Below are 14,847 nucleotides of genomic sequence, written 5' to 3' on the forward strand. Positions count from 1 at the left end.
TTCCACGCATGCCTTAACATGCATTAAAATTTGCAGAAGAATTTGTTCGCCCGAAAATTTTTATTGTATAGGGGCCTCGAGCACGGGCGCGGCAAAATTACTCTGTAGCACCATCTACGGACCAGCCCCTGAAGAACGTTGCGTCTACAAATCTGGAAATTTGTCACATATATGTAACATCCCAGGACGCACAGAAAAGTCAATTGGAGCCATATTCTAAACTCAACAGGAAGTCTGTTATTAAAGTTTTTTTGGTAGGGTTTAATAATCAGGCATTAAACCTTATCAGATTGACTTCAAAATTTGGAATTAGGTAGTCGAAAACGAAACAAAAAACCTTCTTTATTGACTTTTCGTCGAAGTGGCGTGGGTGTTCTGGCCCCTCAAAGTTTCATGACACGCCATGAAACAGGAAGTTGCATTAAACGTGCTGTAATTCAGTCCAAAGTGCATCAAACTTTACAGTATTGTTAATGGTTCCTAACTGCACACATCCATATGTCAATATTCATACAATTATTGTAGCGCCACCTATTATGAACAGGAAATATCTGATTTTGGAGCGTATTGGTAAAGTGACCTGCTGTTACTGTCAGGGTGATTGGATTCTCTTCAGATTTTGTCAGGACAGACTTATGGCCTTCATGATCACTCACTGCAAAAATTGTGAGTTTTCATTAAACTTTGGGCCTGTTCTGGTTGTGAAAGTGAAATGGTTCATTGTCTTACTGATTCCGTCATCATTTCAAGTAGTGTGTTACTTTGTCCAGCAGATGGAGCCATAGCATTTCTCTCTGGTGGCTGAATGTCAGTGTGTGTGTGATTGAAGTTGTTTTAACATACTTTGATGCCACATAGAGAATAATTATACAATTATTGTAGCGCCTCCTATTGAGAACAGCAAATCTCTTATTTTGTAGTGTAACCTGCTGTTACTGTCAGTGATTGGATTCACTTCAAATGTTGACAGTCCAGCAGATGGAGACATAGCATGTCTCTCTGGTGGCTGTCTGTGAGTGTGTGTGTGAGAAACTGTTTTAACATACTTTGATGCCACAGAGAGAATACATTCAAAACAGCCAAGACTTATAGCTGTCACAGATGATTTGCTCTGACAAATATTGATTTGCACAGACTGTGCATCGTGCCACGGTGCATTGTTACTCCAGTGTATCCCCTGAGAACTGCAGTGACCCCATCCTTGCCGGTCCCCAACGGGCGTGGGGTGCAAGGGCCCGTTCAACGCTGCTTGCAGCTTTAATTAGCCATTAACTTTGTAATCAATAACCCTGGTAAAGTTCTTTTGAGAAAAAAAATGGCAGGCAGAAATGTCTGTGGCCTGGTCTATTAGAACCAGGGCTATCTAAGGAATCAGAGGGAGAAAGAATTGTGTTTGTCGGGCACACGGTTCACGAGATATGAGGCAAAATGTAAATTGGCTTATTATTGCGTCACCTAGTTGTAGGCATGTGTATTGACACCTTGGCAAAGTGACATGGCAGGACTTCTATCAAGTTACCAAGTTTAATGTCTTTCGCCCTTGCAGAAAAAGATAAATTATTATTATAAGAATAAAAATCACAACAAAATCAATAGGGATTTTTGTTTGCATGGACCCCTAGCTTTTTTTTTTTTACACTTCCGGCGCGAGCGCGAGCAGGACGCCGATCCAGTAGCTCCGTACATGTTGTTAGTGCTTAAAGTGTGTTTTTTTCAACTTTTTTTCTTTTTTTAACTGCACTTGCTGTGTAACTTTATATATCCTATGGATACAACGTCTTTTTACCGGCAAAACAGCGGTGGACAACTTGTTTATTCAAGGGAGAAGCTGCTTTCAATCCAAACAATGGGACGAGCCGGCATTGTTCACCCCATACCTGAGGAGCTGAGGAGGAGGCGACGAGGCCGCAGAGCCAGGGTGATGGCGAAGGCTAGGCTAGAGGCTAAGCGGTGGAAGTACAAGCCCTCGGTTCCTTCGATCATCATGGGGAATGTTAACTGTCTCACCAACAAGATGGACGAGCTGGCGGCCCTTGTGAGGACCGACAGGACATTCAGGGAGAGCAGTTTACTGTGTCTCTCTGAAACTTGGCTCACCCAGAACACACCGGACGCTAATGTGGATGTACCTGGATTCACGACGGTGAGAGCGGACAGGGACTGCAGACGCAGCGGCAAACGCAAAGGTGGAGGACTCGCACTGTTTATTAACATCAGGTGGTGCAACCCGGGGCATGTTACGGTGAAGGAGATTGTGTGCAACAGAGACATCGAGTTGCTGGTGGTAGTTCTCAGACCGTATTACATGCCCAGAGAGTTCTCCCACGCCATTGTTGTTTGTGTTTACGTCCCTCCGCGTGCACACGCCGAGAACGCGTGTGACGTCATCCACTCCACCATAGCGGGACTGCAAACACAACACCCAGACGGCTTCATCGCCATCTCTGGGGATTTTAACCATGTCACACTGGACTCCACACTACCAGACTTTCACCAGTTTGTAAACTGCCCCACCAGGAAGAACAGGACGTTAGAGCTCCTGTATGCCAACGTGAAGGAAGCTTACACTGCCACTCCTCTGCCCCCACTGGGAAAGTCTGACCATAACCTGGTCCTGCTCACACCACACTACAAGGCAAAGATCCAGAGACAGTCCACGACCACACGCTCCTTCAGGAAGTGGTTTCCTGAGGCAGTGGAGGCTCTGAGGGACTGCTTTGAATCTACTGACTGGAACGTCCTGCAGGACGCACATGGTGAGGACATCGAGGGGGTCACCCACTGCACTACTGACTACCTGAACTTCTGTATGGATGATGTAGTCCCCATTAGGACTATACGCTGCTTCTCGAACAACAAGCCGTGGATCACCAGTGATGTCAAGGACATCCTTAACAGGAAGAAGAGGGCATTCAAGGATGGTGACAGAGATGAGCTGAAGCGCGTACAGGGGGAACTCAAGGTCCAGCTGAGAGAGGCAAAGGAGGAGTACAGAAGGAAGGTGGAACAGAAGCTGCAGCACAACAACATGAGGGAGGTCTGGGATGGCATGAAAACCATCACAGGCTGCAAGAAGAAGGGCAGCAGCACAGAAGAGGGGGATGCTGGGAGAGCAAACCAGCTGAACCTGTTTTTTAACAGGTTTGATATTCCAGCTCCTACAGACAGTGACTGCCCACTCCACACCCCCATCACGTCCATCATCACCTCGGACTGCAGAGCTCCCCACCCGCCACACCCATGGACAGTTCAACCCCCTCCCCCTCCACACCACCTCCACAGACAGTTTAACCCACCTCCCCCTCCCCACCACCACCACGGACAGTTCAACCCCCCTCCCCACCACCACCACGGACAGTTCAACCCCCCTCCCCTTCACCATCACCAAGGATCAGGTGAGCAGAGAGCTGAGGAGGCTGCGCCCAAGGAAAGCAGTGGGCCCGGACAAAGTGTGTCCAAGAATGCTCAAGGCCTGCTCTGCTGAATTGGGGGAGCCGCTTCAGCATGTCTTCAACCTGAGCCTGCAGCTGGGGAGGGTCCCCGTGCTCTGGAAGACTTCATGTCTCCAGGGCCGCTTTTTGCTATGGGCAATGTGGGCGACCGCCCAGGGCGCAATCTATGCGAGGGCGCACGAGCGCCTTCAAAAAAAAAACAAAAAAAACAAACAAACAAACAAAAAAAAAACTCGCCAGTTTTCTAGCCTACCGCCAGTAGCGGTTTTAGGCACGGGCGAACATAATCATTTGTGTCATTTGTGTCATTTTTTCATGACACAAGGGGGGCGGCACGAGCACTTGGAAAATAAATAAATAAATAAATCTGCACCCCTACATGGTTTTCTATCATCTGTCTTATCTGTGTGGGGAACTGGTAAATTGGCGCCCCCTGCAGCTGCAGGCGCCCCTGCTTGCTGAGAAGGTGCTGTGCACAGAAGCTGTGTGTGAGAGGGGGGGGCAGTTCACCTGGGTCTCTCCCAAATTGAACGGACGGGGGAGGGGTCCACTGTATAAAAGGGTTAAAGTCAGTCACACCTTGACTTTCTTCCATATAACTCACATTTCATTCATAATATTATAAATACAGGCCTATAAGTTCTGCACGTTTTTGTTTTTATGAATTGTGTGAAATGGCCAAATAGAAAAATAGATAATACAAAACGATTATGTGGTCACCAAGGTGAATTGGTTTAGTCTTGACTTCTGGTCGTGAGTGACAGCGCTGGAGGATGGAAATCTGTTGATTGTCCAATGTCAAATAAAAGCAGAGATGGACAGAAAAAGAAAAGATAAAGGTATGCTATGTTCTCTCTGTATGATTACAGTATCCATATGAATGAAGGGCTAATGTTAATTGGTGGTATACATTTGTTAGACTTTTTGCTATGATGCTTGCAATGCTTACATAACAGTAATTCGTCTTAACAAACACCAGATCTAATTTCACCGTAAGATTGTGCTTTGCAACAAAACTGTTACAAGTTCACTTATTATTTATTTCCATCACGTTGGGTCCTGTAATTAGCCAACGGAATTTTCATATCTGTAGGTAGTTTCAACGATGAACATTTGCCTCTATTTCGTGTCAAAACATAGTTTAACCAGTCAGAACTAAAAGTGTGCCAAGCATAGAATTCGAGGCAGTAACCAAGGAGCTAATTGTTCCTCCCTGAAAGATAGATTAATATAGCGTCTAATGACAGACACTTAGCCTGTAAGGGCATGTTTATTTAAATTTGTAATTCATGGATATTCTTTTCTTTTCACGTGCGCGGGGGGGGGGGGGGGGGGGGGGCGCTCGCAGGTGGTCACGCCCAGGGCGCAATTCAATGTAGAACCGCCACTGCATGTCTCATCCCAGTTCCCAAAACAAAACACCCCAGGGAGCCGGGTGACTTCAGACCAGTTGCATTAACATCCCACATCATGAGGACGTTTAAACGGCTGCTGCTCCATCTCCTCAGACTCCAGGCCCACCACGCACAGGATCCACTGCAGTTTGGATACCAGGAGAAGGTGGGCGTGGAGGATGCCATCCTCTATCTGTTACACAGGGCTTACTCTCATCTGGATAAGGAGCGCGGTGCTGTGAGCATCATGTTTTTTGATTTTTCCAGCGCCTTCAACACCATCCGGTCCCTCCTGCTGAGAGACAAGCTGACAGAGATGAGGGTGGACTCACACCTGGTGAGATGGATTACAGACTCACAGAGTATCACAGAGAGACCACAGTACGTCAGACTGAAGGACTGCACGTCGGACACTGTGGTCAGCAGCACCGGGAGCACCACAGGGGACTGTGCTCTCTCCCGTCCTCTTCACCTTGTACACATCTGACTTCCAGTACTACTCTGAGCTCTGCCACATGCAGAAATACTCAGATGACACTGTGATAGTTGGCTGTATCAAGGATGGACGGGAGGAGGAGTACAGGAGCCTGGTCGCGGACTTCATGAGGTGGTGCAGGTCTAATCATCTGCAGCTGAACACCTCCAAGACCAAGGAGATGGTGGTGGACTTCAGAAGGAAGAAATCACATCTCCAACCTGTGTCCATCAATGGGGTTGATGTGGAGGTGGTCAGGACTTAAATATCTGGGGCTGCAGTTGGACGACAGGCTGGACTGGACTACAAACATGGACACACTCCACAGGAAAGGACAGAGCAGTCTGTACTTCCTGAGAAGGCTGGGGTCCTTCAACGTCTGCAAAAAACTGCTGCAGATGTTTTACCAGTCTGTGGTGGCCAGCGTCCTCTTCTATGCTGTGGTTTGCTGGGGAGGAAGCAGCAAGAAGAGGGACGCTGCTCGACTGGACAGACTGGTGAGGAGGGCTGGCTCAGTGGTGGGCACAGAGCTGGACTCTCTGGTGACAGTGGCAGAGAGAAGGACTCTGGACAAACTGCTGTCCATACTGGACAACGCCCACTACCCTCTGCACAACACCTTCATCAGGCAGAGGAGTGTGTTCAGTGGCAGGCTGCTGTCTCAATCCTGCTCCACCAACAGACCTAAGAACTCTTTCGTCCCCCTGGCCATCAGGCTGTACAACAGCTCTCAGTGATGGCAGGAGGCACAATAGACAATGGACAAATCTTTTTGCACCACTTACTGGACACTCTGTCATTACCATGTCTGTCTACCTCTGCTACATGTGGTGACTGTGATTTTCATTCATTTATTCATCTGTTTACAAACTAATTTAATTGCACACAGTCCTACTACTTCTACTGGTCACTTTATATTTTTAACAGGTTACTTTATATTTTTAACATTTTATAGTTGTATAAAACATTTTATTTCTAGTTACTTTCTATTTTTTATATAGTTTTTGTATTGTATGTTCAATGTATGTTACTGCTACTGGATGCTTGAATTTCCCTCGGGATCAATAAAGTATCTATCTATCTTTCTATCTAGATGATCACAAGTGATCATAAAGGGTCCATGCCGTGGGGAAGTCGTCTCCGAGCGGGACGCAGAGGCATAAGTCACAAGTATCGCCCCCTATAGACCGGATTGCATGAAACTTTGTTGGCTTGTAAGGAGTCATCCACAGATTATTATAATCAAATTTCAAGCAGTTTACTGTGGAATGCCGATGCCGGATGAATCTTTCCAAAATTTGACTAATTCAACAAGAAATTAGGTGTTCAAATACAACACTGATCCATCCAGTAATGCATTTCTACCTTTTCCACCTCATATCCACATTCTGCTAATCACTCCAGTTACATCTGTAACTTTCTGTTCTGTCCCTCACTGCATGCTGCGTGTGCTGCCAAAGTTTACAGGTATTCTGTATACAGCCCATCACCAAAATGATGAGGACTTGTCATCGTTTTAAGTCCAGACAGATGCACACATGATAGATCCACATGTCAGCAGTAGATCATATCTACGCGCTTCTTTCAAATGTGAACTATTCTGTGCTTTGTTCAATAGCTTACTCACACATTCCTCCATGGCACACAGAACCCAGAATTCACTCACCTACCCATGTGGGAACTACATACAAGAAAAGAGTTGTGATGTTTTTCTGGTTCCACTGTAATGAAGTGCTTTGAGAGGACAGTCAATGCTCACATCTCTTCCTCCCTGCCCAAAACATGTGACCCTCTACAGTTTGCCTACAGGCAAAACAGGTCCACAGACGATGCAATATCATTTGCACTGCACATGGTCCTCTCTGACCTGGATCAGAGGAACACATACGTGTGAATGGGGTCCCCCAAGGATGTGTCCTCCGCCCTCTGCTCTTCTCCCTGTACACACATGACTATACAACCAGGCACAGCTCCAACACCATCATCAAATTTGCTGATGACACCACCATCATTGGCTGCATCATGGGAGGTGATGAGTCATCCTACAGAGAGGAGGTTAGAGATCTGTCATCATGGTGCACAGCCAAAACCTCCTGCTCCTCCTCAACGTCAGCAAGACCAAGGAGATGATCGTGGACTACAGGAAGTTTCAGGGAGGAGGATACGCCCCCATCTACTTTGAGGGAGTAGCAGTGGAGAAAGTGTTTCAGGTTCCTGGGGACCAACATCAGTGAGGATCTCAGCTGGTCACGCCATATGGCCACCATCGTAAAAGCAGCTAGACAGCGCCTCATCTTTCTGCGGTGTCTGAGGAGATTTCACATGGACACCAGGATACTGTCCAACTTTTACAGGTGCACCATCAAGAATATCCTGGCTGGGGACATCATCGCAGAGTGCTGCAAACAGTGTTAAAATCAGCTCAGTGTATCACCAGGTCAGAGCTGCCAGCCATCTGGGACATTTACAGCCAGCGCTGCAGGAGGAAGGCACAGCAGATCCTCTCTGACCCCAGCCTCCCCAGCCACAGACTATTCACACCTCTACCGTCTTTCAGAGCACCCACACAGGAACCAGCAGGCTCAGGGACAGTTTCTACCCTCCAGCCATCAGGCTACTGAACTGCTGAACTACCACACACACATGCACAATCTCACTTTATTCTGTTTTTATAAATTTATCTAATTGCAACATATCTCTTTTATCTTTTTCATCCTTTTTAGTCTACTCTATTTTATTTATTGTATTTTGCTTCTGTGAAGTCGAGTGGGCTCCACGCTCCAAGAATTTCAGTAATGCTGCTGCATTGTTAGCCGTTGTTAGTATCTGACAATAGAGAATCTCAAATCGCTTCCTGTAGTTTGTCTTGGTCTAATTAACTGTCCACACTGGCTACGCTGAGCTACAATTACAATTAATGTATCCATTGATTATTGAACTGGAAACTAAACGCTGGATTAGAGCTATGATTTCTCCTGTACTGTAGAACACTTTGGAAAAATCGCTCAGATAGCAACTTTGAAGTATCAATGCACTGTAAATAACAAATTAATATTCATGGGCTGGTGAGAAAAAAGTACACAGAAGACACTTTCCATGTTTCTGGGCCTTTCTGTGTGGAGTTTGCATGTTCTCCCTGTGTCTGCGTGGGTTCTCTCTCTTCCTCCCACCGTCCAAACACATGCTTGTTAGGTTAATTGGTGATTCTAAATTGGCCGTAGGTGTGGGTGTGGGTGTGAGTGTTAGTGTGAATGGTTGTCTGTCTCTATGTTAGCCCTGCGATAGACTGGCGACCTGTCCAGGGTGTACCCCGCCTCTCGCACGATGACAGCCGGAATAGGCTCCAGCAGACCCCGCGACCCTTAACAGGAACAAGCGGTTACAGAAGATGAATGAATGAATGAATTAAAAGCTTCTGTTGAAGCACTCACGCAGCACATGCAACAAATGTGTGTCTGAAATGAGTGATCTGACTTTGCTGCTCTGTCATGTACCACTGTGTGAGTGATGGATGGTGAACCCTGTGTGTCGTGTGGAACTGTCAGGTCCATAGACAACTGCGACTGGAGTAGGCGCCACAGAGAGCAGCTGTCAGGACAGAAATACAGAAGCAAAACAGAGGGGTGAAAGGGGAAACCCTGACGGAAGGGAAGGAGGGAGGAAGGAGAGCAGTGTAAGAAGAATGAGAAACAGAGAGATGGAGCTGAGGGAAATCAAGCGGGATAAAAAAATTGGAAATTTTAAAGTAGAGAAGGGAAGAAGAATTAAGGAAGGGGAAAATTAAGAGAGACAATAAAAAAAAGGAAAGGAACGTGCCAAAGCCTGAGGTTTGCTAGTAGATACTGGCCCCATGCCAACAACAGTGAACACAAAAAAAGAAAAATGAAATTGCCTCAATACTGCTGAGAATCAATTCACATCTATTTGTGCAAGAGAGTAGAGTACACAAGAGAAAGAGAGAGAAGGAATATGGTGCCCCTACAGCTCATTTCAATCACTCAGAGCATTGGTGAGTCAAAAACAGTCTAGTCTGTTCACACTTTCTGAAACTTGTTGCAGGCACTTATTTACTGAAGTCAGCGCTGAAAAGTACTGTCTGACAACTACAGGCTAACAACTACAGGTTATTAACTACTGTGTAAATTGAGGATAACTGGGCTTTTTTTTTTTCACTGTCTTGGTTGGCGTTGGCTTAGCATTTTTATATGTGTTGGCAAGAGGGTATGTTTTTCTTACCAACACGCTATTCAGTAGGACATATTACAGTATGCAAGCACTGTGGCAACTACAACAATGATAGATGACAGTGGCAGACAACAACCAAGGCAGCTCTGCTATAAAGTCAACAACACTTTAGTTGTCTTACGTTTCAGATGTTTTTAATGTTGAGAAGTTGGATTTACTTTTTTTTATTTTTTTTACTGATATAATATGCTTATTAACATATAATATGCTATTACTACAGAAAAAAAGACTAAAAAAGTACTGTTGGGTACTGGTGCTGAATTCCAGGTGCCAATATTGGTATAGGTTCAAATGGGAATAGCACCCAACACTAGTGCTTTTAGGCTTTTTTTCTAGGCAATATACACTATATTACCAAAAGTATTCGCTCACCCATTCAAATGATCAGAATCAGGTGTTCTAATCACTTGGCCTGGCCCCAGGTGTATAAATTCAAGCACTCAGGCATGCAGACTGTGAAACAAGACATTTGTGAAAGAATGGGCCGCTCTCAGGAGCTCAGTGAATTCCAGCGTGGAACTGTCATAGGATGCCACTTGTGCAACAAATCCAGTCGTGAAATTTCCTCGCTCCTAAATATTCCACAGTCAACTGTCAGCTCTATTATAACAAAATGGAAGCGTTTGGGAAAAACAGCAACTCAGCCACGAAGTGGTAGGCCACGTAAAGTGACGGAGAGGGGTCAGCGGATGCTGAAGCGCATAGTGCAAAGAGGTCGCCGACTTTCTGCACAGTCAATTGCTACAGAGCTACAAACTTCATGTGACCTTCAGATTAGCCCAAGTACAGTACGCAGAGAGCTTCATGGAATGGGTTTCCATGGCCGAGCAGCTGCAGCCAAGCCACACATCACCAAGTGCAATGCAAGGCGTCGGATGCAATGGTGTAAAGCACGCCGCCACTGGCCTCTAGAGCAGTGGAGACGCGTTCTCTGGAGTGATGAATCACGCTTTTCCATCTGGCAATCTGATGGACGAGTCTGGGTTTGGAGGTTGCCAGGAGAACGGTACATTTCAGATTGCATTGTGCCAACTGTGAAATTTGGTGGAGGAGGAATTATGGTATGGGGTTGTTTTTCAGGAGCTGGGCTTGGCCCCTTAGTTCCAGTGAAAGGAACATTGAATGCTTCAGGATACCAAAACATTTTGGACAATTCCATGCTCCCAACCTTGTGGGAACAGTTTGGAGCGGGCCCCTTCCTCTTCCAACATGACTGTGCACCAGTGCACAAAGCAAGGTCCATAAAGACGTGGATGACAGAGTCTGGTGTGGATGAACTTGACTGGCCTGCACAGAGTCCTGACCTGAACCCGATGGAACACCTTTGGGATGAATTAGAGCGGAGACTGAGAGCCAGGCCTTCTCGACCAACATCAGTGTGTGACCTCACCAATGCGCTTTTGGAAGAATGGTCAAAAATTCCTATAAACACTCTCCTCAACCTTGTGGACAGTCTTCCCAGAAGAGTTGAAGCTGTAATAGCTGCAAAAGGTGGACCGACATCATATTGAATTCTATGAGTTAGGAATGGGATGGCACTTCAGTTCATAGAATGAGTAAAGGCAGGTGAGCGAATACTTTTGGTAATATAGTGTATCAAAGTAGAGATGTCATTGGGACACAGTTGGCTTGCAGGAGAGGAGTGTGTCACATACACTAAAAGATACATATATGGGACAGGACCAAACGAAAAGTTCTGTATCGATTTGATAGATTTCACTCAAAATTTGTTGCAGATGTGTGTATCTAATTATTGTATTTGTTTTATCTTTGCTGCAGAGGGTCACTTCCAACATATCAACATAATATTTAATGAAATTTAATGTCATGACAAAGTTGCAGATTAAACAATACTAACTATAATCTGCATATTGATTCAGTTATTGAACTAAATTTAATGAGATTGAATAGAAGTTTTTGAAATTGGAAATTAGGTTATTGTTGATGTGGATGTTTTTAATAATTTTATACTTTTTCCATAAATTGCTAATGCATACACATAAAAATATACATATTTTGTTTTTATTCAATTTTTTATTCTAACCAAAGCTAAGCTCTAAGCTCATTTGAGAAGTCATTTCTGTTTTTTTCATCCTTAACACAAACGCACAACACATCAGCATAATGAGCTGCATCATTATCAGGTTAATTAGCGTCTGGGATTAGAGCGCAATGAGAGGCATGGCTCAGGGAGAGAGGCAGGGATGGTACAATAGAGAGGAGAAGAGGATGTGGGGCACAGCAGATCATGTGGAACAGCATATGGATGCTGAATCAAACATCTTCAAGAAGGCAGCAATTAAAACCTCTGCTGTGTCTTTGTTGCACTAAAAACAGTGTAGGAAGAGAGGGAGCAGAGGAGAGAATTCTGCAATGACTTATGCCTCAAACATGGCAGCTGAAGATAAATCTCCATATTGGGAGGGTAAATTTGAGCATAGACACACTGAGATCTACACTTATCTGGGTAACAATGCTTTCCCTGTCTCAAGATTTCCACCGGGCAGGAAAACACAGATACACAGGCAGAGGATGGAGCTAACAAATGAGGATTTGTTTCAGAAAATCAAGGTCATGGTTATAGCCTGCAAAAATTGTGAACTAAATTAGACTGGGTTGTGTGTGTTCTTCTTGTTGCCCCACATGTGAACCAAAAGTCCGGCATGACATAGTCACATTTATGTCTAGAGAGCACTGATGGTCAAGTTTTATAAATGGCTATCAGATGTGACCATAAATCATGCTCAGGGATGCTACAAATACACCACCCCATTAATACAAACTACTGGCTGTACTGTGAGCACTAATTGAACATCTTGATTAAAAGGAGCCAAGGTTGCAGAAATGCAGCAGCAGTTTGTGGCAAACTTCTGAGATTAATTAAGACATTTCACTCCAGTCAGTGCTTCTAGTAAAACCATTTTAATTCACTTAAAACATTTTTATTGTTGACATGTGCTATGTGCTTTTATTCACTTCAACTTCAGATTTTTTTTTGTCCCACATGCTGCAGCTTCCTCTCTCTGACTGCTTCATACCCAGAGGTCAATCTGCCCCTCCTGTGTGTGTGGGGCTAACCAGTTTACTGTCAGTATTACCAGTCCAGCATGCTTCAATGCTAAATGTAAAAAATCACGCTTTTGGGTCTAGATATTAGTTGTGAAAATTTTACCAAATTATCAGTGTAAGTTTCATACTGAATATAAAAATGGTTGGATGCTTATATCTTTTGAAAAAAACAAACAAAAAAACAACTGTGGCAAAGTGTTTGGAACAACCAACCTCGAAAAAGCATCAATCAGTCGATGGCATCACACATAAAAACACAGTAGAAAGTAATGTAGAAAGTAATGCTTTGCAAGAATGAAATCTATATTCTTGATCTGAATACATATTTTAGCGTCTCACTCAAAAGTAGCTACGGAGGCTTTTCTGCAAGGTAACTGAAGCTTGAACATGAGCTATTGTCGGCCGTAGACCACACCAACACCATAAACACTAAACAATGTCAACTAATAGAACTGAACATAAACACATGAGCTTATCAATACTATGCACTGCAGATATGTTTTGTAGAGATAAGTCCTGCTAGGTGACTGTAGAATGTTAGGGTTGTTATGGCAACAATAAAGAGAGCAACGTTTCCTGGACCTAACAGCTGGTGTGTCTCTGATAGGCTCCTGCCTTCTTACGTCTTGACTTAGCAATAACGCTACGACATGTTTAGCCTATATAAATTGGCAGCTTCAATAGCATTTATTAGTACTTCACAGTAGTTCATTGAAGTGGTTAAACGGAAAGAACGGAGTCTCGTCTCAGAATGTTTATCTAATTGCAGGAATTATTTTTACTTATCAATGAACTTCAAAGAGCAGTTAAAAAAATGCTGAATCAGTTCTATATCTCACTGTGTGTCCATAAGGAAGTGTGAACTTTCCCTGCATTTAAAACAGTAACTGTAACAGTGCCCTTCCACGCTGTTTTTCAAGGTGGGTTGTTCCAAACCATGATATTCCAGACTGACTCCTCAATACTGCTGATGTGTATTTAGATTCATCCACTGTAGCCAGACTTCAGTCTTCACTGCAGATCCCACTCATTTACACTGCCAGCAGTTTTTTTTTTGTTAAACCAAAATAAATTTCAAAAGATATCAGCATCAAACCATTTTTATATTCAGAATATAGCTTATATTGATATTTATTATATATATATTGAACTAATACATTAATACCAATACCACTACTATACTACACTACTGTACTAACTACTCACACATGCAGAGGAGGAGCAGATTGACTTGTGGGTGTAAAGCAGTGAGAGAGGAAGCTGCAGCATGTGGGATAAATATTTTTTGAAGCTGAAATTAATAAAAACACATGTCAACAATAAAAATGTTTTAAGTGAATTAAAATGGTTTAACTGGAAGCACTGATTGGAGTGAATGTCTTAATTTGTCTTAGAAGTTTGCCACAAACAAGCAGCAGCATTTACTAGTTGCAATTCTGTAGCCTTGGCTCCTTTTAATCAAGATGTTCAGTTAGACCTCACAGTACAGCCAGTAGTTAGTGTTAATGGAATGGTATATTTGTAGCATCCCAGAGCGTGGTTCGTGGTCAGATCTGATCTCAGTTGTAGATTATTTATAAAACTTATAAGTGACCATCAGAAGTGTTCATGCAGAACAAACAATATAAGCAAGTCTTACCTGTGTCCTGGGAGTTGAGCACCTCCAGAGCATGCATCATGGCACTGGCAAATACGTTGGCATCCTCCTTGCTGCCGAAGTTGAGGCCATAGACCTGTCGTGCATCACGCCACTGGTGGAAAGTCTGTGTGGCCTGGTTGTACTTCAGCCCCTTGGGAATGGCACAGTTTATCACCACCTTCAGAGGTCAGTAAGAGAGGGAACAGAAGAGCAGACATCACTTAGGCTAAGGATGATTAGTTACGTAACCAGTAACTAATGCACTTTAATGCAAGTAGCTAAGTCTGGAATTACCCATAGTAACCCTTTATGTCAGCAGTCCCCTGAAACACAGAGCTTCTGTGTGCCAGGGTCTGAAACTGACAGCAAGATTGCATTTTGGGAAAGAGTATGTGACAAGTTTGAACAAGGCTGACATGAGATTTAGTGCTCAGCAGCACAAACACAGACATAAAAACAAGTATTGTAGTCTCAACCTATTAGTCATTTTCACTCTAAACCATAATGGCACTCCCTCAGTCCACCTGCTACAAGATCAAAATCACAAAGACATACTCTGGTCTTGTGCCACAC

At 44.1% G+C, this 14,847-nt stretch overlaps 1 protein-coding gene across 1 annotated transcript in view; it reads right to left on the minus strand.

The window, feature by feature from the left end:
* enah (ENAH actin regulator) overlaps nucleotides 1-14,847 on the minus strand; it is a gene marked incomplete at its 5' end in the record, with an annotated part of 151,186 nt that overhangs the window by 97,313 nt on the left and 39,026 nt on the right. Inside the window, 1 exon segment of the mRNA XM_084560203.1 lies at nucleotides 14,275-14,452. Within this exon segment, the coding sequence (XP_084416329.1) occupies nucleotides 14,275-14,452 (178 nt within the window).

The sequence above is a fragment of the Chelon labrosus genome (assembly GCF_963514085.1).
Source record: "Chelon labrosus genome assembly, chromosome: 14".
NCBI classification, from domain to species: domain Eukaryota; kingdom Metazoa; phylum Chordata; class Actinopteri; order Mugiliformes; family Mugilidae; genus Chelon; species Chelon labrosus.